The sequence below is a fragment of the Engystomops pustulosus genome, chromosome 7 (assembly GCF_040894005.1).
Source record: "Engystomops pustulosus chromosome 7, aEngPut4.maternal, whole genome shotgun sequence".
NCBI classification, from domain to species: Eukaryota; Metazoa; Chordata; class Amphibia; order Anura; family Leptodactylidae; genus Engystomops; species Engystomops pustulosus.
In genome coordinates, this window is record NC_092417.1 from 141,265,943 (window position 1) to 141,293,122 (window position 27,180).

A 27,180-nucleotide genomic window follows, 5' to 3' on the forward strand; every position below is an offset into this window, starting at 1 on the left:
CACATTGAGGACATTCAGTCTGAAGTAAATCCGACACATTGTATATATTTCTTTACTGGCCCTGTTCTCATAGATTGTTATAACTTATCCCGAGGCTGCAGGTAAGGTAAGATCTGTGAATGACAGCCTGTCCTCTATTATTGAGCTGACATGGAAGATTGTCAGTCATTTAGTGATACACTAGGAGTCTGAAGACGAGGCATACTCTCTGAGTGACGGCCTGTCCTACATGATTGACAAGCTCCCGTGTACCGAGTATTATTGGGTGCCCTACCCATCATAACTTAGTAATGAACACTACGTAATTTTATGTTTTGTTTTTTTTTTTCCTATTGATCGACTTTTATTTGATTATAATCCATTCTAGATATTTTAGCTTGAGGTTTTCAGCAGGTTTGACGGTGCATAGCTTTCAATTCATAGAGACACGTGCGAGTTGCTGAAATAATTATAATTTAAATGAAATCTTTTTTTTTAGAGTTGTTTTATATACCCTCCTGTATTTCAGTTGTTGGGTAAATGAACGTTGTACTATTTATTTTATTTCATTTTTTTTTTGCCCCAAGTTTAGAAGTTGTATGCAATACACAGGATAGAGGATAACTAGACGATTGTGGGTCCAACTGCCTACCCATTAATGTGCTTACCTTACCCCCCCCCCCCATGCCTACCCACCCACCCACTCTACTGACGGGCACACCTACATGACGTGGAGGTGGTGTAGCTGCAGTATGCAATTTGCATTCATTTCAGTGCTTTACACCAGAAGCATTGATGCCTCTCTCCCTGTGTCTCTGCTTCTCCTGCTTAACCACCAGATTCTGTTGATTCCAATTTTGGTGTGTACTGATGTTTCCCCAGTACCCATGCATTGGTCTCGGGACACGTCCCCCGTTATCCTGCAGCCTGTGTAGCCTGATATCTATGAGATCATTGTTTGGGGGCAGATTACACATTCTCTCTCACCAGGTGTACTCTGATTTTCCCTTTTATCGCTCCAATTCGTAGAGAACTTAAAAAAAAAAAAAGATACACTGTGAATTGTATAACAATGATGAATTGTTTGGTGGAGAAATCTAGTAAACGTGGATGTACCGTTTGCTCTTCAGTGCTCTCACTTTAATAGTACAAGTGTTGTCTAGCTCTTGGCTTTTTGCCTTCTTCCCTCATTTGCCGCCTACATTATTACTAGTTGACTGCATAACGCCTTCACCTGAGTACATGTTGGCCGCATGAGTTGCTTTGTCTGGCACACAAACTACTATGCGTGTACAGCCATAGAGATATAGATTTATCCGAAGTGTCTGAGAGCAGAACTGTTCTGGGTGCCCATGGAAGCCAATCAGAGCTTAGCTTTAATTTTACAAACAACTGTGGAAAAATAAAAGCTGAGCTCTGATTGGTTACCAATCTCAGACACTTCTGGTAAATCTTGTTAATAGTATATGGGGGAGATTTATCGGAAGGAGCGGATCTGTTTTAGTTGCCCATAACAACCAATCAAAGCTCCGCTTCCATTTTCCCACAGCTGTTTTATAAGTTGAAAGATGAGTTCTGATTGGTTTCCATGGGCAACTAGAACAGTTTTACCTCAGACCCTTCTGATGAACCTCCACCTTTTTATGTGTGTAAATATTCCAACCAGCCATTACTGTTATAAGGCCGTGTCAATGTAACATGGATTAGCCAATGATAATGGTGCTTGTTGCCAGTTGAAATAAATTTGGTTGCTATTTCTATAGGCCTGTTGATATTTTGGAAGTAGGAAACCCAGGTAACAGTGTAAGCCTCTGAGGGAGTTTGACAAAGGTCAAATTGTGATGGTGAGACAATTGAGTCAGAAGGTCTGTATAATGACAGGTGTTTTTGGTATGCAGAGGCTAGTACCCGCCAGTAAGGGCAGCTCCACGTGACATTCATGCACTAAATGCAGTTCTTCTCAATGGATCTAGCCAAAGACTGTATCTGTTCCATCAAAAAGTAAAGCATGTCCTCGTCAGATCTGTCCAATAGCAGTCAATGGATCAGTGACAAAACAGGACAGCTCTTGGATAGTGCTGTTCGTTAGGATACACTTTTTTTAAAATAACTTTTTTTAACTGATCCTTTTAAAAAAAATTACAGATGGCACGTGTCCATTTAAAAACAAAAAGCGAGGGAGCCCTATGCACGTCAGCCATGATTAAAGGGATGTTGATGTCCAAGTTTTTTCACAGACGATTTCTCACGGCGCGATGAGTTGCAGTCATTCGCTTGTCACAGATGGTTTTTCGTTGCATGATAGAAGTTGTAGCCATCATTTTTTAATTTCCATAGGTCCAGCCCTATTGCTAGATGTGGATTCAGTCTTTCGGATTGGTGTTTGCGAAGCCGCCCATTGACACTTGGACTACATGTAGTCTTGTGTGTGACATTTTTCATGGTCTGGTTGCTTGTTGCACCTCGCCCTATGTTTGATATAATTTTTTTTGTTTATTACCGGATGCTTATGATAAAACCCTAAATGAACTTTGTACAGTGATTATATTTTACACCATGTAGGCCATATCCTACTATGTGTAAACAGTGCGGATGAGTAATCAGTCACTTGTTCATTCACTTTGTATCTTTTCTTTTCATCTTGTGCCACCGCAGGTACTTTGTGTTCCCTTTGCACGGGTAACCAAACCAATTTAGATTTACATTTAGGTTTTCCTGTGAAATGAAATCTACCATCAAAATGCATCATGGTAAATCGGGAACAACTACTTACAGATCCAGGAAATCATGGCTTACCATAGGAAAATGATGCAATTGCTGCAAAAAATAAGGGCCTAGACTAGGATTGCTGAACCTATGGCATGGGTGCTCTCGGTGGGCATGTGCATTGTCGCCCCAGCACAGAGTTCGCCAGACAGGTTGTTTGGCTCCCAAAATCCTCCTGCAGTCCAGTTACAACAGTACACGCAATGCTCGGCACTATTTTAAAGCAACACTTCATTCAGTTTCCTCTTCTTTCAACTGTACCGGTGTCCTTGGGGTTGGGAGCACTGAAGCTATTGGACAAGAGGGCACTATAACTGTGGAGATGCAGAAAGGAATACAGAACGTAAGAGGGTACACTGAAACTACTGGAGAGTGCTAAATCTGTTGCAGGGGAATGGGTATGATACTATTCCCACTAAGACAAGATTCCTAAATATACTCAGGATAACCAAATAATACATTCTCTAATTCACTGTTAACAAAAATACAGCATTTCACAGATATTATTCCAGCCTGCCTCTATCAGTCCTGCTGTACACAATTTCAGCTACCCCTGTATCGGACCATGAATCTTCTAACTTTAGGGTCAGGAGGACATAATGTTCTTCTGTCTGACTCTGCACGGAGCTCCTTTCTGCCTCCAGCCCCCAACCTTGCATTCCAAGACAAGCTCACACACACAGATTTACTGCCGGCAAGCAACACATTGTGAGGAGAGTAAAGCTGCAAGCTACAGACAGATAAGGTCTATCAGGCATATAGCAGAGCTAATAGTGTATGTCATGGCTGTTATAGTAATTCCTTTTATTTATATAGCGCACACAGATTACTGTGAAATTGATCCCTGTCCCCAATGGGCTCACAAGCTAATCCACTTACCAGTATGTTTTGGAGTGTGGGAGGACACGGAGGAAACACTGTTATAGCAGAGCTGAGAATGCCATGTCATGGATCTCATCATCTCTCATCTTTGATCAGTCTCTATGTCACATACCAGTACAAAGTTCAGAAGCTATATGAGTGTTTATATAAACCTGCACCCTGATAATTTGAGTACATTTTCATAACACTGAATCTCATAGCACACAGGGATCATAATGGGTCTGCTTAGAGATTACCACTCTTGCACTGTATATCACTGAGTTATAGGCGGTAACATGGCAATAAAACTGAGTAAAATTGTAAAGTAAGGGGATTAAAAATGACTTTTATTGTGTAAACATCACTAGGGGATTGAAATGTTGAGAGCTTTCTTCCATGGGCAAACTCCTTTAAGAAAGGTACGGATGCCATGGGGGTAAGAAAGGTACGGGTGCCATGGGGGTAAGAAAGGTACGGATGCCATGGGGGTAAGAAAGGTACGGATGCCATGGGGTATTCAGGTTAAATTGTGTTTGAATTTGGTAAAGGCTTTTCCATCACATGTATATCCATAAGCTATTGACCTATAGAATGCTGTGTTCACATATAGCTGGACTTTATTTGTAAGCCAGTGAGTTATTGCATAGAATGAATGAATGTTTAGACAAAACTGTGTCTTTTTGCGAAAAAAAAAAATGGTAATACCTTTTTGTAATTTCAGGATCCCCTTTACTTCTATTTGCCAACCGCCGAGACGTCCGATTGGTAGATCCTGAGGGAGCAAAGTTGGATTCCGTGGTGGTGGTGAGCGGCCTGGAGGACGCAGCTGCTGTGGATTTCTTTTACTCTCAAGGACTCATTTATTGGACAGATGTCAGCGAGGAGTCGATAAAAGAAATCTCGTATAACCAGAGCGGGAGCTCGCAGCGTGTCATCATCTCTGGCCTGGTATCACCGGATGGCCTGGCTTGTGACTGGATTGGTAAAAAACTTTATTGGACAGATTCTGAAACCAACCGGATAGAGGTTGCTAACCTCAATGGCACTTATAGAAAAGTCCTTTTTTGGCAAGATTTGGACCAGCCCCGGGCCATAGCATTGGATCCAGCTCATGGGTAGGTGATGTTCAATGGTTGTCAGAATTATTTTCGATTGGTTGGGGTTTTGCTTTGCAAATTGGAAATCCCATGAAAAGTGTATCATTCGTAAATGTGAATATACAACCTTTTCTGTAACTGGAGGAAATGGGCAAGTGGGTTTCCTCTGGTTTCCTCCCACACTACAAAACATACTGGTAGGTTGATTAGATTGTGATCTCCTTTGGGGACAGGGACCATTTTGGCAGCTTTGTGCAGCGCTGCGTAATCTGTGCGTTACATAAATAAAGAATAATAATAATTATTATTTGTTAAAATGTAGATTAAAAAACCATACTGTACTTGCCTCTCTGGAGGGCACCAAAGCTCAAGCTGTAGCCCTTGGTATCCAATTTTATCAACCCTATCGACATTGTGATCATTATGGCCAACTAGTCCTGAAGCTCCAAACACCCAAGTGCAGAGAGTGAAGGATGTATTTTTTTCTCTTTTTCTCTGTCTTGTTTAGTTAAGAAAACAATGGTAAAGGCGGTCCCCTACTTAAGAACACTCGACTTGCATATGACCCATAGTTACAAACGGACCTATGGATATTGGTAATTTATTGTACTTTAGTCCTAGGCTACAATGATCAGCTGTAACAGTTATCACAGGTGTCTGTAATGAAGCTTTAGTGTTAATATTGATTCTTGTGACAACCCAACATTTTTAAAATCCAATTGTCACAGAGACCAAAAAAGTTCTGGCTGGGATTACAATGATAAAATATACAGTTCCAACTTACATACAAATTCAACTTAAGTACAAACCTACAGACCCTATCTTGTATGTAACCCGGGGACTGCCTGTATTTAAGTTTAAGTTCCATAAATATTAAAACCAAAGTCTTTAAAGGAAACCTACCACCACAAATCTACCTATAAAGGTAGATCGGGTGGTAGGTGAATCAATGGGACGTGAGGATAGCCCTTTTAAGGGCTAATCCTCACGTCCCCGCACTTTTTTGTAAACTTTTATTACCCTAATATGTTAATTTTGTTATGCGGCTACTTGGGCGTGGAGTAGCCGCATCTGAGGTTACACGAGGCGGCTACTCCACGTCCCGGTAGCAACTTTACCCCTCCTACTCACCATGTTCGGCGCGCAGCTGCGCGCCCTCGTCCGCCGATCCTTCCGTCTGCGCATGCGCAGAACAGCAGGCCCGCGCAGACGGTGAGTAGGAGGGGTAAAGTGGCTACCGGGGCGTGGAGTAGCCGCCTCGTGTAACCTCAGATGCGGCTACTCCACGCCCAAGTAGCCGCATAACAAAATTAACATATTAGGGTAATAAAAGTTTACAAAAAAGTGCGGGGACGTGAGGATTAGCCCTTAAAAGGGCTATCCTCACGTCCCATTGATTCACCTACCACCCGATCTACCTCGAGTATAAGCCGAGGCCCCTAATTTTACCACAAAAACCTGGTAAAACCTATATATTTTTACTCGAGTATAAGCCGAGTTTGGGGTTTCAGCACATTTTTTTTGTGCTGAAAAACTAGGCTTATACTCGAGTATATAAGGTAGGTAGATTTGTGGTGGTAGGTGCCCTTTAAGTTCCTTCTGTATGTTAATTTACATGGCCGCTTCTTCTCACTGTGTTGAAGGTACACAAGGTGATGCTAAGTGATTTCTCTGTTTATAGAGGATCTCCTCGGCCCTGACAAAAGTTACTCTAAACAGATTCGTCTTGTGGAGATTGTTGACATTGCATTTTGGCTTGTGGGGAATGAACATATGCTAGTGAGAGGGGGCCTCTATTTTAAGCTCAACCACAGTTAGTGAGGTTTCTCAAACTACCAGGTCCCCAGCCGTATGCACAACGAGATACAGAACATGTCTCTCGTACTGCTCTGAGCCCTACGAGTCGTCTTCATATTTATAATTGTAATGTATTTCAAGTCCGGAGACCATCTGCACAGCGAAGAATTAAAGGAGAAGGCCTCATTGTAGAAAGTGTTATCTTCTGGACGATATACTGGCAGCAGTTTATTAGGTCATTTTCTGCTGACAGGTTCCTATTAAAGGAGACCATTTGTGAACTTGTCACTACAGCTGTACTATAATGAATCCAAAAACTTTGGAAAGTCAATCACCATAGCTGGATAAGTAGAACAGTCACTCAATAGTGAGCATGATGGTTATTTGGGGGAGGATCTCCTATTTTCTGAAGTGAGAGGACCTAGTGAGATTTTAAGATTGTCCAGATTTATTGTAATTTTTGCAAAACTTTTTATATCCTCAGTTGTGGTAATGGTTTACCTAGCAATTGATTTTTGGCTATCCGACAAACCTTTTTTTTTCCTTTTGGCAGCTCCATTATGTAATTTATAGACTTGCCTCATACGTTTTTGGAACATGGCTGTAATAATTAATCAGAATTACCGTAATAATTATCCTTGACAGTGCCAATACTTATGTAAAATAGTTTTAACTTAGTGAAATTGCTTGGCCAAAAAATAATAATTTCATTGCCTTTCATTTCTAAGTGAAATACCAAAAATCTGCCATGATCATTAGAAGGCGCTGGAGATCTTTGACACATGGAAAGTTAGTTTGTGTCCAGTGAGCTTTGAACTGGTAGATTTTCCTTGAGATTCACTGAGGTCCTATAAGACTCCAACAATCAGAACTCCAAACACCATTACAAATTGGGATCAGTTTAAACTTGTTTCAGTTTTCTGTTAGACCGCGTTCGCCGCACTGGATGGGAGGAGTGGTGACCCCTCCCCTCTCCATAGCGATGCACGGCGCGGTAACTCGGGAAAAGATGGGACACGTGAGCTGCAACGTATTGCTCCATGCGTCCATTGCCGGCCTATGGGGGGGGGGGCATATGTATGACCGCAAGCTTGCGGCCGTGTCTATGCCCCCTACGGTTGTGTGAATGCAGCCTTTTAATAGTAATTCCTGGGAAACCTGTAAAGGGCTTTTCTGCCTGAGATTTTCGGAGAGGGAATTTGAATGAAAAAAGTGTACTGACCCCTTCGCAGGGCGTCCCTTGCTCCTGAAGCAATTGAGGTCTCACTAATGCTTCCGGTGGCCCGTCTGTTTTATTACGCATGTGACGTCTGGGACAATCCATTATAGTTCTTGATGTAATACTGAGGGCTATCTCCTAATGCAGCCACTTTAGACCATTAAGACCTTTTTCTAAGTGCTCATAGCAAGTTTTATAAGAATAAGTTGGCCGTGAGTCATTAAATGAAAATTAAAGACATTTTGGGAGTGATGCTACAGTGCCAAGCTTTCACTTTTATCTTCTCACCCACTGTTCTCTCCCAGGTCGTAAAACTACAGTTCCTGAGGTAATTATGAATACAATTGTTCGTGTGTGTGTGTAGATGAGCTCATAGTTGTTCAGTGTTTTCCGTGTAGGACTTCTTTCCCATGGAGATATGTCTTTTGGATATCTTCTCGGTACACCATTACACCATCCTCCGCATACCTTCCTTCCTCCTTCCCTTTCGCACCACTAACTTACAACAGAACACTTACTGTTCTCTTTCTCATCATTTGCTATGATTGGTCTCGTGTTGCACAACTTATGCCGATTACCTTTTATTAAGAAAATATTTCCTCCTGGTTTTTTTGTGCTATGAGTTGGTCAAGGTTAATAATACAGAATAACTTGTTGACTGGAGCAGGTTGGAAGCTCAGGACTGTCTGCTTGTTGGATGAATACAGGCAGTCCCTGGGTTATGTACATGATGGGTTCTTAACTTGAATTTGTATGTAAGTCATAACTGTATATTTTATAATTGTAACCCCAGCCAAATGTTTTTTTGGTCTCTGTGACAAGAACCAGGATTAACAATAAAGCTTCATTGCAGACGCCTTTGATAACTGTTACAGATGATCATTGTAGCCTAGGGCTAAAGTACAGTAAACTACCAACATCCAGAGGTCCGTTTGTAACTAGGGGTCGTCTGTAGTCAGGTGTTTTTAAGTTTGGGACTGCCTGTAGTACTTGAGGGCCCCTTTTTTTATGCTAGTGTAAATCTCCTGCTGCAATGTGTAAAGCGGATCATTGTGGATGAAACTCCTGAATGGACCCTGTAACACCGTGTATGTAACCTGTTTCATTGCTGTTGTTTTCATCTGTGTCTCGTTACTCAGTCTTTTTATCGGTTCTTTCCCCAGATACATGTATTGGACTGACTGGGGAGAAACGCCCAGAATTGAACGGGCTGGAATGGATGGATACACCCGCAAAATCATAGTGGACTCCGAAATATATTGGCCCAATGGGCTCACTATTGACCTTGATGAGCAGAAACTGTACTGGGCAGATGCCAAACTTAGTTTTATCCACAGAGCTAATTTGGATGGTTCATTCAGGTAAATTCTGCTTTTATTTTTAGTTTAGAAAGTAATTTATATCAGATCAGTGGGGGTTTGATAATTGGGGACACCCACCCTTTCGGTGACTCCAGCGCTGCATTAGAATAGCAATTTCTTTGTGTAGGGCGGTTCTCAGGTACCAGTCACTTGGATGGGATATAAGCTGCAATTACTCAGCCTGGCCCCTACATGTAGAACAGTGCTATGATTCTGGCCCTGTTCTCTTTGTTGATTCTAGACCTAATTGGCTGGTGTGGGTGTCTTGAGAGTCGGAACCCACTATTCTATGGATAGGTATCGATAATTTGGATCTCCCCTTTAAGGCCCAAACTAATAGTAGCCTCAATGAGTTTAATGGCACAGTAGGTGTTGTCAATTATTTACAGCATAATCACTCTATAGAAAATGTACCCAGTAGTAAGCTGGTATCATAGCCAACACAATTTCAGTAACTTGACGAGATTATTCATGTTCAATACAAAAGTGGTGGGTCTAGCTTAAAGGGGTAGTCCCCCTTGTAGGCAGTCACAGCTCAGATAGGATTAGCATATGCTCAGTGGGCTGGGAGTTACAGAAGAAGCCAAGTGTACATGAGCTATGGAAACGACATGGTATACTGCTTTAAATGACCAATTTAACTTCTGTTTGGAGTTTCATTAACTCCTGTCAAACGTATTTTACTAGATCAGCCACAACCAAGATCGGAACAACCATTTAATGGAAGGGACAACACGTTTTGGGAGCGCAACACTCCCTTTTGTAAAGTCCAAATTTAAGCAAGACGCTCTTTATAAAACAAGCAGATTATACACAATCATGTTCCTTCCATTTACTGCATTTATATGTTGTGACTTGCGGGTTTTCCCACAAAACAATTTTGGCCCTATCCACCTCTACAGATCAAGAGAAAGGAGGGGTCCAAAAGGTCCAAAGTACCTCCCTTAGCCAGCCATGGCTGGCTGCTCCGCTTATGTTGTGGAGCGAAGTGGGGTATGATGGAGGTACCTCGGACTCTGCGTTCGCGTGATCTGTGGATAGTGCATAACTTGTTTCTTAGGAAAACTATATATCAATCTGCTGGGCTCCTACTTTATAACCCGCTGTCTGAAGACTGGAGTGCCTTTAACTGCAGAGTTCAGGGTGTGGTGACCAAGTCAAACTCCGACCCTTTCCCATGGTTCAGCACCACTGTTTAGCCTGTTCTGGTGTGGAATTTCACAAGAATTTTCACATTAGCTTCTGCAAACCTTACTGACAGAAGGAAAAACAATTCCAAGGAGTCCTAGCTCAGAGCAAACAGAGGGAGAAAATGAAGAAATGCTAGAATGTAGGATTGTATAAAATCCATTAATTACATTTTAAGATTCAATTTTCAGCGTCTCACAATGTATTTATAAAGCAAACAGCTGCAGAGCTCTGGGTCACTCTCTGTGGGGGCAGATATTGGGATCGTTCCTGTTTTAAAAGGAATTTTACACTTAAGTCTGTTAAGTTTTTTTGTGGTTTTGCTTGAAGAGTCAAAAATATGAAATATTTAGATTTTCGGTTATGTAAATGTTCCTGAAATTAAAGTTCACAGCATTCATTCTCAAGCATAAGTAGTGCGCCAAAAACTTTTTCTAAGGTAATCTGCTGGGGGTTGTCTTTTCATGCATTGTGATCTGCTCAATCCACTTACAGGCAAAAGGTTGTCGAGGGAAGCCTAACGCATCCATTTGCGTTAACGCTGGCAGGAGATATGTTGTATTGGACTGATTGGCAGACTCGCTCCATACATGCCTGTAATAAGCATACCGGAGATAAAAGAAGGGAGATCCTTAGCGCACTCTACTCTCCAATGGACATTCAAGTGTTTAGCCTGGAACGACAGCCACATTGTAAGTTTTATCTGTGGATTTGTGACCTTTTTTTGAAAGGGGTGGTACCAAGTTAGAAAGTTTATTCCGTATCCACAGGGTAGGGGATAACAAGCTGATCAGTAAAGGCTTGACTGTAGGGAAGCTCACCTGAGAATGGGACCCCCTGCAATCTGAAGGGTCGGGGTCTCATTCTCACTAGTGGATGGATTGGCGAGATGCATGGCCAACCGGCTGTGACAATTCTATAGCACTAGAGCAGTGATGGCGAACCTTTTCTGGACAGAGTGCCCAAACTGCAACCCCAAAGCCCCCTCGTTTATCGTGAGGTGCCATCCAAAAATAAAGCACTAACTTATTGTTCCCTGTTCTTCAACAACGTTCAATCATATTGGCCTCCTGCAGACACCAACATAGTAGAAAAAAGATGGAAAATTTGCATCAATTTAGCTTCTTTCCAGTGTCCCTCTGTTCACAGAGAATCGTGGGGCCAGCAGGAGGTCCTCCAAAGATAATTTGGCCCTTTCTACTCATTCTCCCTCTTCCTACAGTCCCATGTAGCCTATAAGTATCACTTTAAAATATCAATGAAAGCAGCATCTTTTAAGTTGTTTGGGATTGCAGGAAAATTCTTTGAGTCCTGTCTGGTGTGCTGGGGCGATGGTTCAGGTGCCAACAGAAAGAGCTTGGAGTGCCACCTCTGGCACCCGTGCAATAGGTTCGCCACCACTGCACTAGAGTGTTGGAAATTTCTCGGCTATATATACGGCACTCCCATTTACGGTCTAGGTCGGAGATGGCACAGTGTTGTGCTCAGCCGTTTCTGACACGCCTGTACTGATGAATGGTGTGGTAGGATGGATAGTCATCGAATTCAAGCATAGATAAACCAGGGGCACTTGCTCATATATGCAGGCACTGTGACTGTGGTAATCTTCTTATGTTTCTTATCCATCTTCCTTCTTAAATAATTTTTTTTAACGTTGCACTTATGAGTCATGGTTGATTGTAATGTGTCCCTAATATTGATATATTTTTTTTTTTCGCCCAGTTAAAACACCATGTGATGACAATAATGGAGGATGTTCTCATCTTTGCCTGTTGTCACCAAGAGACCCCTTTTACAGCTGTGCCTGCCCTACCGGTGTCATGCTAATGGAAGATGGAAAATCATGCAAAATAGGTAAATCTGTTGTATTTTTTTATCACATCGCAGGAATGTAATTTACTTGGCACACCTACAGCAAGAAATGTTGATCGTTTATAAAAGCAGAACAACAACAAATAAGAGAACTAGATGTGTAAATGTACTGGGACCAACAAAGCCCTAAAGGTCCCATCAGGCTTTTGTTTGGACGTCTTTTTTTTTTTCTAGGGTTCATTAGGCATTTCAGTTGTGAACATAGCGACTGTAATAAAAAATGCCTTGAACCGATCGTTATCCACTGACTATACACAGTAATGCTTCCTATGGAACGACAGCAAGCAGAGATCTAGAAAACCACAAAGAATTCATAGAGACAAAACAGATTGGAAAACGTTTTAACTTTACCCTATACAAACTTTAACAGTTATTTGCTGTAAGGGGAATAAACGTTTCATTTAGGGGGAGGCGTTAACAAATCCTATTCCCACAAGTCTGTCTGTCCAATATGTTCTTGCTAGATAATGTTTTTGTCTTATAAATATGATGTGTAATATAATGCTTGATATACTATATTTACATACATAAGAAATAATGACACTTACAAAGTTATTAAGCTCTTTTAAAGTAAACATGTCTCAAAATAGTGCAGATATAAGTGCTCTATAACCTACTGCATACAGGTACAGATACTATGCACAGTCGGCTCTTTTCCTCCTCCTCCTGCTCTATAACATACTGCACACTGCTAGAACACTATGTACAGTTTGCTCGGCTCCTCTTGCTCTATAACATACTGCACACTGCTAGGACACTGTGTACAGTTTGCTTGGCTCCTCTTGCTCTATAACATGCTGCATACAGCTAGGACACTATGTACAGTTTGCTTGGCTCCTCTTGCTCTATAACATGCTGCATACAGCTAGGACACAACGTACGTTCCAGTTCTGCTTTATATCTAAAGTCTGATTGTCATCAGGGGAGTAAATCGTATCAGAATTGAACGTTATGATGTAAAAGGGCAACATCTATTTTTGACTTGCCTCTTAGTAGGTAAATGACTCAAATCAGAGTTTTGTTATTTGCTGTGATTTAGAAGATTTTGTTTTCTGGCAAAAATGACCCCATGAACTGCCCACTTTTCTATAGGCACACACAATGATGCCCACAACTGGAACAAAGCCCTTCCATTTAAACCTTCCTATTCTTCTGCGGTTCCAAGGTCAGAGGATGACATTGACGCCATTAATATACATGTCTGTGAGCTGTAAACATTTGCTTTAGAAATCAAACGGCTAATTTCTATGCCTCGTCCAGCAAGTCTTCTTGATCAAGGCCATGGACAGCTCATTTACAAGTGAACAGCTCCGTTGTGCAGCGGCAATGGTTTGCAGTCATTTGTCAGTCTGTATAATTGCTCCAAAGCGCTGCTTATTTTCCTTCCATAGTTGTCCGTAGCTACCCTCTCAGAATTTACGGGCCCGGGTGAAATTGTCAGAGTGGATGTTTTTGTCTAGCAAAAAATTTATGCATACCTTCTGTGAAGCAAATGCCTTTTTTGCCTTTGTTTTTGAAATCTTTAAATTGGGGTGTGGAGTGACACTTTAAAAGAAAGCTTAACTTTAGTTTACAGGCTGTACTTTTCTCACAGTCCCAGGGAAACATTCATTGTATCCGTGGAGGATCGGACTAGTTCTATAGAAACTGTAATACTGCTCTAGATACATCTATTTATATTTGGCTTAAATATATAAATTTGTACAGAATATAGGATTTTGTCCATGTGTAAAATAAAAAAATATATATAAGAAATACTCCACTATAGTGTTTGGTTTTTTGGGGGTAACTTTTAGTTTTTATTTTATGCCACATTTATGACTATTTGCAGAATATCCCCCTCCCCCCCCCTAATTTTTTTTTAAATGTTTCATACTTGACAACCTATTATCCATGTTATAACGAAGCAATATACCAGTATTAAATATGCTAAGCACCTTTCATTTTCATCATGTCTGCTTCATGAATTGCAGCTATGGCTCTTCAAAGGGCTTACAGTCCACGCCCTCGTGACTTCATACCTATTCTCTGATCTGTTGTTCTACATGGTATGGCCAACCTATGATTCTGTGTATGTTATAAAGCTATATAGTGTTGGCATATCGGAAATGGAAGTAGAATGCACATATAAACGCCTATAAAGAAAATCTACTCCAAACCCATCTAGAAGAGAGTCATAGTACCTATAACCACATCTTTGGTGTCATATTAAAGATAAGAATCTCTTCTCTCTGATCACATCAGACTAGGTGCTATGGATCAGAAGATAGGGGTGTCTGAAGTGACACTTACCCTCTTGCCTGACTCATTTCAGGCAGAAGGTGATTCTTGTCATTCTCACATGACTTTTGAGGAGTTTTTCTTACATAAATAAAAGGATGAGATTTTACATAAAATATGGGAATTCTAGAAAGGACACTTCATACCCTACCTAAGAGGGTTAGTAGTTTAAAGGAAACTTACCACCAGGATCAAGAATTGTGAACCAAGCAAACTAACCTACTGGTGTGTGCCCCCTCTGAAAGGTTCTGCAATTCATTTAAACTCTTGTGCCCTTGTTTTTACAAAAAGGCTTTAAAAATTATGTATATGAGCCTGAGGGGCTCCAGGCTCTATTAACACCTATGAAACCCTGAGCCCCTCATTTGCATAATCTCAAATAGGTTTTTTTGTTTGTACTTGGTTTACAATCCTTCATCCTGGTAGAAGATCCTTTGAGTAAAATAAGGTGACTGTGTCCTTTTAAACCAGAATCTTGTTTATTTATGATACATTTCTTCTCAATATAATTTCTGTATCCATTCCTTATAGTTTTCTAGATGTCTACTTGCTGTCCTGCAATAGGAAGCAGCATTGTATGCTTCCAGCAGATAAAAATCTGTCATGTGATAATCATGTGATGGACGCATCCTGTTTCTTAGTGATCTATAATGTAAAATGTTTTTACTTTGTGAACACTAGCTTGTAGATGCACTGGAGCAGGGGCAGAGCTTGTTTGATTGTTTTTGGATATTTATTAAAATATTTATTAGGGACTGATGGGATCTGTGTACAGAACTGCGGAATCTGCTACAAGCATACAGAAATCCATAACGGGATGTGTAATCCGTCTGGCTGTCACTCCTTCTGTTATTTGTGTGAGGAGTGAGGGTAGTTGTCCTCGTCTTGTGTATTGTTAGATCGGATGGATTATTACTCATGGGACCACTAGCTATTACAGATGGCGCAGTACAGTCTATGTACAGAATGATTGCATTGGATGGATTTCGGATCAGATTTCAAACACTTGGAATGCGTTTTGTAAACAGACCCCAGGCGAATCTGTAGTGTCTGGGAATGTGCTTGACTTCCTTCCACTAGATTAATTGAATGCTACAAATAAAAATAAAAAAATGTATCAAATGAGCCGAAACAAAATCATCATTTCTGCATTACGTGTGAAAATAATTTTGCCTATTATCTAAGGGAGTTTCCACATTCGTATGAATTTTGTTTTCATCTGCAGCTTTTTACTATATAAGGGCTTTTCTTTGGTAGTCTTGAGAAACAGAGGGATGCTGTTGCATTTAAAGGGGATGTTCGAGTTGTCTCTACGTCGCTTGATAAAAGCAAGAATTTACAGAACTTTCTAAATAGCCTATTTTTAAAGTTCTGCCACAAGCCCATTGCTTCCGTTCCCAGCTTCATGGTTACTGATGCCCAAATTCACCTCGAACAGCGGTGGCAAACCTTTTAGAAACAGAGTGCCCAAACTACAACCATAACCCACTTAATTATTGTAAAGTGTCTACATGGTAATTTAAGCATTCCCGCTTTATCCTTTCACTGCTTCAACCGCATCAGCGTCTTGAGGACACCAATACAGTAGAACGAAAGAGGAAAAATGGAGATTCTCATTGTAGCTTCCATCCAGGTTCTCATGAACCGGAAAAATCGGGTGCCTAGAGTATGAGCTCCAATGATAATCCAGCCCTCTCCACACCCTGTAGTCCCAGGCAGCCAACATTGTTAAAGTTTGAAATAGCCCATAGAGTACTACGTTCTGGGCTTCCTTGGAGTGCAGTGGGTGCCCACAAAGAGGGCTCGGAGTGCCACCACTGACCTAAAGTTATTACATGTTATTTGGGTTTCTATTTACCGGTAAACATCCTGTGACTGCTTGGTCTTCCATGCTGTTACATTTGGGAACCCGTTCCCCTCTCCTTGCTTACTATTACACAGTTACTAAAGTCAAGGTATTTTAAGCATAACCAAACTACTAAAATAAAACTTTTTTTTTTTTTATTTCAGAAATTAATAGATTGATAATACTAAATTTTGTAAAATACTTCTAGAAGTAAAGCAAGTTCTTTTTTTCTGCTCTTTCTCGCAGTGAGCAGTGTATCTGAAAGTATTGAGAGCTTGTCCAATAAGGAGGCCTAATGAATCCATACCTAGAGCATATTTAGGCTATCCTGAGACTGTCTGCAAAAAGTTGAGGTCTGAAAGTAAGAGTACTCCTTATGGAGACTTCCAACTAGGTCCGCTGTGTAGGTATGTGGAAATGTATAGACATGGACGCTCCACTAGGGGGATTCTGGGAAAACATGCAAATAAGTTTTCCATGATAGGATAAGGAAAACCACGCCTCTATTAGCTACCTTGTAAGGCAGCTCCCTTAACATCAAGCATGACTTTCGGGAAGCCTTATACTGCTTTGGTTTTAACCCTGTATCATGTCATATCTATACCAGAAGGAACAGACTTCGAACTGTAGACAGTTGTTTTGACCTGGTTGGGTCTCTTCAGTACTTGGTTTGCAAAGAGTTAAGTCATTAGACACAATTATGAGGTTCCTTTATTACTTGACTGTCATTGGATACCGGACAGAAAGTTGATTTACACAAACTACTTAAATATGGAAGAAAGGCAGGAGGAGAACACGGGAACAGATTTATTTAAGTAGCAAATTTTACTACTATCGTATGCACTATATATTATTTTATTTATTTATTTAAAGTTTAGTTTTATCCCCTACCAACTTTTTAAAGAAGGGGTTTGCACAAGCTAAACCCATTTCAGTTTTGGGACAAGCAAAACAATGTCTGCCATGGATAAATTAAACAAATGTTAATGGGGGAGTATTGATGGCAGCGGTGCTGAATAATTTACAGATTAGTATTAATTATTTCAGTTTATGACTTATTTCTGTGCACACATTTGTGTCCAGTAATTAGACATTACTTGTATTAGAATGTATTCCTAATAGTGGGTCAGTTATGAGAAAATACTATTACAGATCTGTTATCTTTGTCGAGTGCTAACAGAGATTTAGGGAATTCCTTAAACAAAATCATTATAATTAATTACATTGTTCTTTATGTGTCGCTTTAAAATGGCACTGAGCATGGCACGTCCTCGCTGCTTTGGACCACAGGAGGAAGACTTGAGTCCTCTCTGGAAAGCTGTGTGCTGGGGTGAAGAAAGAGCCACTGAAATGGCTCTGAGTGCCACCTCTGGCACCCGTGCCATAGGTTCGCCACCACTGTCCTAAATCATAGTTGTGGGTTGCATTCTTAAAGGGACACAATCACCAGATTTTATCCTGTTAAACCCTACTAACACCCTCAGGTGTAGGGTAAGGTAAGAAATGTCCTTTCTAGAGTTCCCTCTTTTATGTGAAAATGAGCTGAAAAGAGTCACTTTGTGCCTCAGATGAGTCACTTTGAGAGGCTGAAGTGTGAACATTACTACAGATGCTCAACCTCACCATTGATTTCAAGTTGGTGATTCCAGCTTTATAGAATCACTTTGTATCATTTAGAGACGGCTTCACTAGAGAGCAAGGGTTTCCATATTTTTATGAATGAAGCTTTGAGTATAGCCTCATCCCTTGGTCCTTGCTGATGTGATTGATGTCCCTTTCATGTTCTCCCTGTCCCTCACACGCTGTTTATGGCTTATGATAATTAAACACCGCCGTCGCACAATGTAGCGGTATATTTCATCTTTGATCAGAGATTTGTAACTTAAAAGCGTATTAATTCTCTCAGGGAGGGATTCTCTGTACCTCCCCCACCATTGTACGGTATGTGTGATGGGCTATGTTTAGAAGACTGCACAGTGGTTCATTCTTATGCAGATTTTTTTATATTTGTTGTTTTTGTTGAATGGTTTCAGAAGTTTTCTTTTTATCATTCTGCTGAATGCTTCAGATTGGGTTTTCTCTGCCGTTCAAATGATGGGAAATGCATAACAGTTTTAGCCAAAAGCGATACTATAATTCTATTTCTCCCAAAAATAATCTTATGAATCTGTAGCACCAAAACCGTTAAAAGTAAATTATAAATGCGATCCCCGTCCTGAAGCAGGAGCAATTGCCTGATACCAGCATTTGGGCATCTAATGGGTAACTCTTAAGACCCCCTCTTAGGTTACTAGTGGGAGAGTTGGGGGCTGACCTTCTGATTATGCTGTGGGGTAATGTAGTAAATCCCTCTCCGTTGCTACAATGGGGTTGACCACATGACCTCATGTCTTTGTAATGTTTTGGTTGCAGAATATTAGGAGATATATATAAAGTGAAGCCTCCTGTCTTTTACCTCATCAGATAGGCATTCTCTGTCCATAAAATGGCTGCAGATGGAGGGTCATGTGATCAGTCTGTCCATAAGTTAAAGGTCCTGGCAGGATGATTGTTCATGGAACATTGGATATTATATGACCTTCCATCTGCAGCACTTTTATGGTCCGGCTGATGAGGAAACTTTTTACATACCAAGCAAGTAGTGAAGAGCTTTTAATTAATGTATATTGATACACATACTAACACACAGGACAAAAAAACATGAGGAAAAGCTGTTAACCCTTTTAAGGAAAATGTCAAGTATTAAAGGCTGCCCCCAGTTGTAGCCTTCATGAGCAACACATTGAATAAGTGCTATTACCTCAGTGATTATGATGCTGGGAGGCTACATACTGACTGCACGTTACCCCCATAGATGACCACGTTTTGGATGGTTTGTAATCCACTTATTTTCAAGGGATGATTGAAAATAGGAGTTATTTGTCGGAACACCTACAACCTACTCGTTCAACATATTTCAGAACCTGCATCCACCAGCTTGATGAAACCTATTTAAAATAGAATAACTTAACTGTGACAAGCGAGATTTTAATATTAAGCATTTTCTTGCAACTTTGTAATAAAATATTGTCTTTGATCATTACGTCGTTCTGTTTTTGGTTATTGTAGGTGCAGATGATGTTCTACTGCTTGCTAGAAGGACAGATCTGCGAAGGATCTCTTTAGACATGCCGGATTTCACAGATATCGTACTCCAGATTGATGATATAAGGCATGCCATTGCTATCGACTATGACCCAGTGGACGGATACATCTACTGGACTGATGATGAGGTGAGAGCCATTCGTCGTGCTTATCTGGATGGTTCTGGAGCACAGACGTTGGTGACCACAGAGATCCAACATCCTGATGGAATAGCAGTTGACTGGGTGGCCCGAAATCTTTATTGGACGGACACTGGGACTGACCGTATAGAAGTAACCCACCTTAATGGGACGTGCAGAAAAATCTTAATATCTGAGAACCTGGATGAACCAAGAGCCATTGTGTTAAATCCCCTAACTGGGTAAGTAAGTTGTATTTTTTGGATACAAGTAATGAGCATTAAAAATTGGGAAGGGGGGCAGGGGTTCCAAAATATATTATTTTAATGAGTTTTTTTAATTTCTTTATCTAGGTACATGTATTGGACAGATTGGGGAGAGAAACCAAAGATAGAGTCTGCTTATTTAGATGGATCAGAAAGGACTGTTCTTGTTAACTCGTCTTTGGGTTGGCCTAATGGATTGGCTTTGGATCTTCAAGAAGGAAAACTTTACTGGGGTGATGCCAGGACAGATAAAATAGAGGTTGGTAAAATGGCTGCTTGTTTTGTCAGATGCAGAAGTTGGAGACAGAGAAGCTGAGCTGTGTGATAAGCTCTCTTTTTCTCCATGTGTCATACGCTGATCACAGATGAAGCGCTGAGAATCGGATGCTATAAGAAATCTAACTTGAAGTAATAACGAATTATGCACATGGTCTCATTTTTTTGTATCATTCTTCAGCTTCTCTCATACAAACGTGTGCTACCCCCAGGCCGGGATCCAGGCAAGGGGATTAGCGTTACACCCCCCTCCCCTCTCCATAGGAAGCCTTGTACCCGGCCGTGTGCTCATCATACCACGGACGGACGTCTTAGGCGTCTATGGGAATTGATAGCCAGCCACAAATTGTTCAGCCAGATATACGTCCCCACAAAGGTTATGTGAAAGGGTTCTCTCATGGATGTTTCTTCAGGAGGAACGTTTAGTACTATTTTCTACTAAACATCGTCATTTGCATGTTGACGTAGTGTCAGTAGTGTTTCCTCTAAATGTAACTCAGGTGATTCAGGTCTTGTAATTTTTTTTTTTTTTTTTTTTAACACACACATATACAAATGTGTATATATTTATACATTTATATATGTGTGTGTGTATATGTATGTATGTATGTATGTATGTATATATATCTATCTCAATAACAGCAACATTTAATTCTTTTAGGAGTCTGAGATCTCCAGAAAGATTCCCAGGACTGAGAGCAATATGAACTGCTTGTGTAAAATTTTACTTGTAGAAACCAGCTTTTTTTTTTTTTTTTTTGTAATTTAGTTTTTTTTTTTTTTTCAATTCCCATCTGCAGTGTTAAGCTAGAATACAATGAGCTCAGTCACGGCACTCGTAGCCTATGGAGCCATTTGGCAACACTTGTCAAACGTTTGCGTGACAGCAGCCTATAGGCCTTTTTCCTGTAAATTTGGCACCCTGTGGCAACATTGTTCCCGGCCTCTAAATGTCTCGCTTGTCTCTTTGGCAGGCACTTGGGAAAATGAGTCCGCTTCTTCAACATATGGTTTTACACTTTGTGAGGGAAGATTTATAGATGTGTACGGTAATTGGCAGAGATTCATGGTCACTGTAATTCTGTGTGAGAACAGCTCATGTCAGGAAGGGGAGCCTTATCACGTTTGTGCTTTGAGGGTCTTTAATGGACACTCGGTAGATTAGTGGGGATTACAAGATTCAAGCAGAGAGGAAAGCGGAGAGTTGCCACAAGCACGCGTGGGGAGTCATTGCTTTATTGTGTTGTAGGTTATTAGCACATATGCAGGGAACAGCATGCCCCATCTCCTCCTTCACGCCCTCTCCATGCCCATTTAGCATGGAGATGCCCTGAATTGTATTCCTGTTTTGAATTGAATCACACCAAATATTTCAAACGTTTTGGGATAAAAATCTGGACCACACATCCAAGTACTTTGTATGAATAAATTAAGCCTAGCAGTAATACATCAAACTCAAGTTTCATGACATAAGCCCACTTCTTCAGTGACCGCGTTTTAGTGGCTCTCTACACTAAAGGTTGTGGCATCATATGGCGGACACCAGAACACACCAAGACCCAGTAATATCATTTGTAAAGCGCTACGGAATTTGATGGCACTATTTAAATAATGATGATAATAATTAATTATTATTCTTAATTCAGCAGTACCCTGATTACCAGCTAAGTTCCTATTACTCTAGGCTCCATTGCCCCAAATGCATGAACCACAGCAGTACAGAACCATGTTAACAAATCTTAAAGGGTCACCTACCTGTGATAGGGGCTGCATCCACTAACCTAGGGACCCACTAAAGCAACGTCACTGTGAGGAGGTTAAGAGGATCTGTCGCCGATTTAAAAAAAAAAAAAAAATACAATGGGAACACCGCACCATGTTCAAAGTGGTAAGGCGTATCCCCTCATGAATATGGCTTACCGGTTTTCAGCACGGTCCGGCATTTCTATTGTACTTTGCAGCAGTGTCTGCTAACGTCATTGGAGGGTTCCGATAAAACTAGCAGTGTAAGATAGCGCTAGGAGCTACTAACTTTATGGGTGACAGGTCCTCTTTTAGTGAGCTTGTGTAATTTTGATGAATTCTTTGGCATCGGAATATTTTATTAACAATCAAGTATTAATTCAAGTTGTGAACCTCTCAAAGTGCTGCACATATTAGGGTAATTTTCTGCACCGTTTTGTCTGGTAAAGAGCCAGACACCATGAAAAAAATCAGCAAGACCCCTTTATCATCGGAAAACGTTTGATTTAGACTGCATTCACACGACCGCATGGGGGAGGTACTGTATTTTTCGGACTATAAGGTGCACTGGAGCATAAGGCGCGATATCAATAAATACCTGCTAAAATGTCTAGGTTCATATATAAGGCGCACCTGATTATAAGGATGAATGACCAGCAGGTGGCAGACCGGTGCACAGTTCAAGGCAGCTGTTGTCTGTAAGTATGGTTCATATATAAGGCACACTGGACTATAAGGCGCATCCTTGATTTCTGAGAAATTCAAAGGGTTTTTGGTGCGCCTTATAGTCCGAAAAATACGGTATGTACGGCCGCAAGCATGCGTCCCCCTTAGATGGTAATGGCGACACAGAGCCATATGGTGCCTACATGGAGCCATACGGTGCCAGACGCAGGAAAAACATATGACATGTCCTATCTTTCCTCGTGTGCCATGGCCCCATACGCTGTGGATTACAATGGAGATGGGAGGGATCACCCCTCCATCGCGCCGGATGTCTGCTTGTCCGGCTGTGGCCCGTTGGGCAGATGTTCGTGTAAATGGCAAGATTTCTTTTGTATGGCCCCTTCTTCCATCCTAGCTGTCTGCATAATCCCACCACCATTCTTATGGTCATTAGTTGTCTCATCCTAGGTACTTTGTCAGTAAGGTTGAAAATAGATGCAAGTCCAAATCCATCCGTTTCCTATACAGAGACTGCTACGGGTCATGTTACATTACATCTTTCCCTTGAATGGAGCGGGGTCTATAAAACTGGAGAGCTGCTGCAACTCTCTATTCTGGCTCATGGAGAAGGTTCTATGCATGGGACCTTGTATAGTATTTGAAGAGATTTAACATTTTATTTTGCAAATCTTTTAAAGTCATTTATAATGTAATAAAAAATTGTTTAGTATCAAGGGTTTAAGGCATTTTTACAACTATTTTGATAAAGGGGTGTGTCCAACTAAAAGGGGAGTGGCTTCACCAGTAAAATTTTGTGCATCAAAAATTATACCAATGCACATTTATCCTAAGTCTGCGTAGTGTAACTGTGCACCGTCTTTCTTGCCCCCTCCCTTTTTAATTGAAAATATCGAAGACCTTGGGATATGTTGTTATTGACTAGGTGCACAGAGAATTTTTTTTTTTTTTTAATGATTTTGAGAAAAAATTTATGTAAATTTTACTTTAAAGGAAGAAAATCGATTTGTGCATAGTGTGTTAGAATTGAAAGTAAACTCCAACACTGTGGGAAAATTTTTACTTTTCACAATCCTAGGAACAGACATTGCCTTTACTAGGCAATAAAAGCATAATAGAACTTCAGCTAGAACTCATTAACGCCCCCTCTTCTCCGCCATCTGTAGCCTTCACCAGCACAAGTGGCTTTCACTTCAACGCAAATCTGACAAGCGCTTTTTTCCCTCCTCTATTCAGGAGAGCCCTTCAAAGGCAACTCCTCTAAATGGCTTTCTCTGTATTTCTCCCTCTTTTCTCTGTACTTGACCTGCCTCCAACCATTCCTGGTGATGGTAAGAGTTTAAACTGTGTCCCCTCCTCCCGAATAGCCTTTATCTGTGTGCAAGTATCTTTATAACACGCTGATAACTTGTGCTTATTGGACCTAACATTTACTTTTCACTAATTAGACCGTCAACAGATACAAAAAGAAGTTTCTTGATAAAATACGTCCCACCTTTGCTCCAGCTTTTATACAGACTTGACAAGCTTCACATTAACTATGTGTCATTTACACCACCGCCTGCTCAACATCGATATTGTAGCTGACATGTGGCTCAGATCTCCAAAAACATCCTATACTTAAAGGAAACCTTGTGACTGTGCACATGGATATTTAAAGGAAATATACTACCAAACTCACTACTTACTACGAAATCCAAGCACAGTCTTCTTATATTTGTTATCCATGACTTCCTTATAAAATTATGCTAATGTACCTGTATGGCTCCTGGGGGCTTTAACAGAGCACCTCTGTGTAGCTCCACAGGCTGTTACACTGCCGTAACCTCCCCGTGCTCCATCAGCTCCCCCCTTTGCCGGATGTAATCTCACCACACAGTGGAGTGCTCCAGCACAGTGTGACAGCCTGTGAAGCTGCGGGGGTGCTCTAGTAATACACTCAAAGCCCTTTTAACTTATCAATATAATATTAAAAGTTGATTTTTGTAGGAAGGCCATAACAAATTACCACAGTCATAGTGCCTGGATCTATGAGTAAGTGCCTCAAGATTAATTTCTTGACCTAAAATCTTTTTCTTTTAGGCTTACATGTCCAGTAGTTGGACATATTACGTGGTTTACTGTGAACTATGTTTGACATCTATGTCTGTATGCACAGTCACAAGCCATGGAATGGACTGGATCTGCCATTAGATGGTACTAGCCAGTGATTTTGCTGCATCTGAGGAAGCAGGTCCTCTTGCTGCATCTGTGTTACATTGCTAGCGTTATCAGAACCCTCTCCTAGCACGGCTATCTCTGATATAACGCTGCTTTACTAAGCAGCTCCTTGTGCTTTTTTATGGGTGACAGGTCTTCTTTAAAGGGAATCTACCATCAAAATCATGCATGATAGACCAGGGACACTTGGGCCCCTTGCACGCTTGCAAGCATGATCCGTTGAGCTCACATCACACTCGCAGTGTTTTGCTGGATAGAACCTCCGGCCTCAACACTGAAGACCAGAACTAAACTGAGCATTTGGGCCAAAGGTGCCAGCCAACCTGCTCCATCTTTCCCTGTATGTATGGCCAGGCAGTGCTATCTCCTATGAAGAGGGGAGGGGTGAGCAGCAATCAACCCCCCTCCTCTCCAGCACGCCAACTTGTGCCTGCCCAAGCACACATGCAGCCTTACTCATAGATCAAGACACCGGGACACTGGTAATCCTCTTATATCTGCTATGTTAGGTCTTCTTCCTGACAAAATCAACTTTTTAAGTTAATGGCAATGAGCTTGAAGGACAAGGGGAACGTTGCCAGAGCCCATCCGTGCTGCTTTACAGGCTGTTAAACTGTCCCTATCCGCATCCTCACCAATTCCTCTCTGTCTGATGATCTCACACAGGGAGGGGAAAGTTCTCCTGCACAGTGTAACTGCCTGTGAATCTACAGCACAGATGGGCTCTAACAACCCTCCCCAGCCATTTTAGCTTATTAGCATAATTGGTGTTTCCCATTTACTATGCTCTATTTTGATGGTAGCCTTCCTTTAACCCCTTCCGACTTGCGCCGTACTTCATCGGCCTGTAAGTCTTTGCTGCATATTGCAGCAAAGACTTACTGGTAACATCCTCTTTACTCGCCAATCGCCGCCGGCAATGCTGCCAGTATGGCAGTATATGATAGGATCGATCCAACAACCTAGGGTTAAAGTACCCTAGGTAGTCTGAAAAATAGTAAAAGTAAAAATTAAAAAAAAGTTTAAAAAAAATTATAATAAAAAAACCTAAAAATTCTAAGCACCCCCCCCCTTTCCCTATAACTGATATAAATATTAATAAACAGTAAAAATCATAAACACATTAGGTATCACCGCGTCCAAAAATGCCCGTTCTATCAAAATATAATAACGGTTTTTCACTGCGTTTTACCCGTAACGGAAAATAGCGCACAAAGTAAAAAATTGCACTTTTTTGCCACTTTGAAAAATGTATAAAAATGAAAACTTTGCAAAAAATTACCTGCCACCCCAGCTCCGTACACCAAAGTATGAAAAAGTTATTGGCGCCAGAAGATGGCAAAATCAAAAAAGCTTTGTACAGGTTTTAATTTTTGTAAATGTATGAAAACATTATAAAACCTATACAAATTTGGTATACCCGTAATTGTACCGACCCAAAGAATAAAGTAGACATGTCATTTGGGGCGCAGAGTGAAAGCTGTAAAATCCAAGCCTACAAGAAAACTGTGCAAATGCGTTTTTTTTTTTTTACCATTTTCAGTGCATTTGGAATTTTTTTCCCGCTTCCCAGTACACGGCATTGAATATTTAAATACCATCACTATGTGCAATTTGTTACGCAAAAAATAAGCCGTCACACAGCTCTTTATGTGGAAAAATTAAAAAAAGTTATAGATTTTAGAAGGTGGTGAGTGAAAAATCTAAAAAGGGCCAAGTCGTTACGGTTTAAAACTGTCTGTACATTTCGCTGGACTCCTAATATGCAGAGAGTTAGAAGTCTGTTGAGAGTTCCTACACATTGACTGCCGCCTTTGTGTGTGTGTGTGTGTAGAGAGAGAATTGTCAATCAGTCAATGTGACCACCCATTGGACCCCTAAGCCTAGAAGTGGTGATTCTAGATCCGTAAATTACAAACCATAAAGATTGAGCTGTAGCTCTCCTGTAGAACCTGGTCATTTTCACACCCATGGTAATGGTGTGCTTTATACACACTCCCTGCAGATCTGACTGCATTTTGAAATCCTGTATATATAGCTATAAGTTGTATATAAGAACGGAAAGATATGTAAAAAGTAGCCTCCGCCCCCGCTAATCCTAGTTTATTATTATGTTTTCTGGCTTCAGATGCTACAGTCCTGTCTTAAAGAAGGTTGCTAATATATGCAGTTTTACTTTTTATGGAAGTTTTTTTTTTTGTTTTGTTTTTATGTTAAAATTGGCCTCAACAAGAGTAAAGTGAGGGCTATTAACAGTGATTGAGTAATACTCTTTGATGCTAATATGGCGCAACCCGCTTTGATTGATGGCATCTGGTATTGTTTAGCTTTCTTTCTCCTGCAGCCCTGGGTGGATCTTTGTCAGGAGAGGCGGCATGCTGGTATGTGAAGTCCAGCAAAAGACCCCAATAGAAGGGGAAATACTGCCAAAATTAGGAATGCGCTTGTTTGGGTTTTCCTAC

General features: G+C 40.9%; 1 protein-coding gene across 2 annotated transcripts in view; it reads left to right on the top strand.

The window, feature by feature from the left end:
• Positions 1 to 27,180, top strand: part of LRP5 (LDL receptor related protein 5) — a 93,556-nt gene that overhangs the window by 26,421 nt on the left and 39,955 nt on the right. For both annotated transcript variants that reach the window (XM_072117992.1, XM_072117993.1), the window contains exons 2-7: positions 4,328 to 4,721; positions 8,883 to 9,080; positions 10,764 to 10,960; positions 11,991 to 12,122; positions 19,375 to 19,771; positions 19,883 to 20,054. In XM_072117992.1, the coding sequence (XP_071974093.1) occupies positions 4,328 to 4,721; positions 8,883 to 9,080; positions 10,764 to 10,960; positions 11,991 to 12,122; positions 19,375 to 19,771; positions 19,883 to 20,054 (1,490 nt within the window). The remainder of the gene's footprint in view (positions 1 to 4,327; positions 4,722 to 8,882; positions 9,081 to 10,763; positions 10,961 to 11,990; positions 12,123 to 19,374; positions 19,772 to 19,882; positions 20,055 to 27,180) is intronic.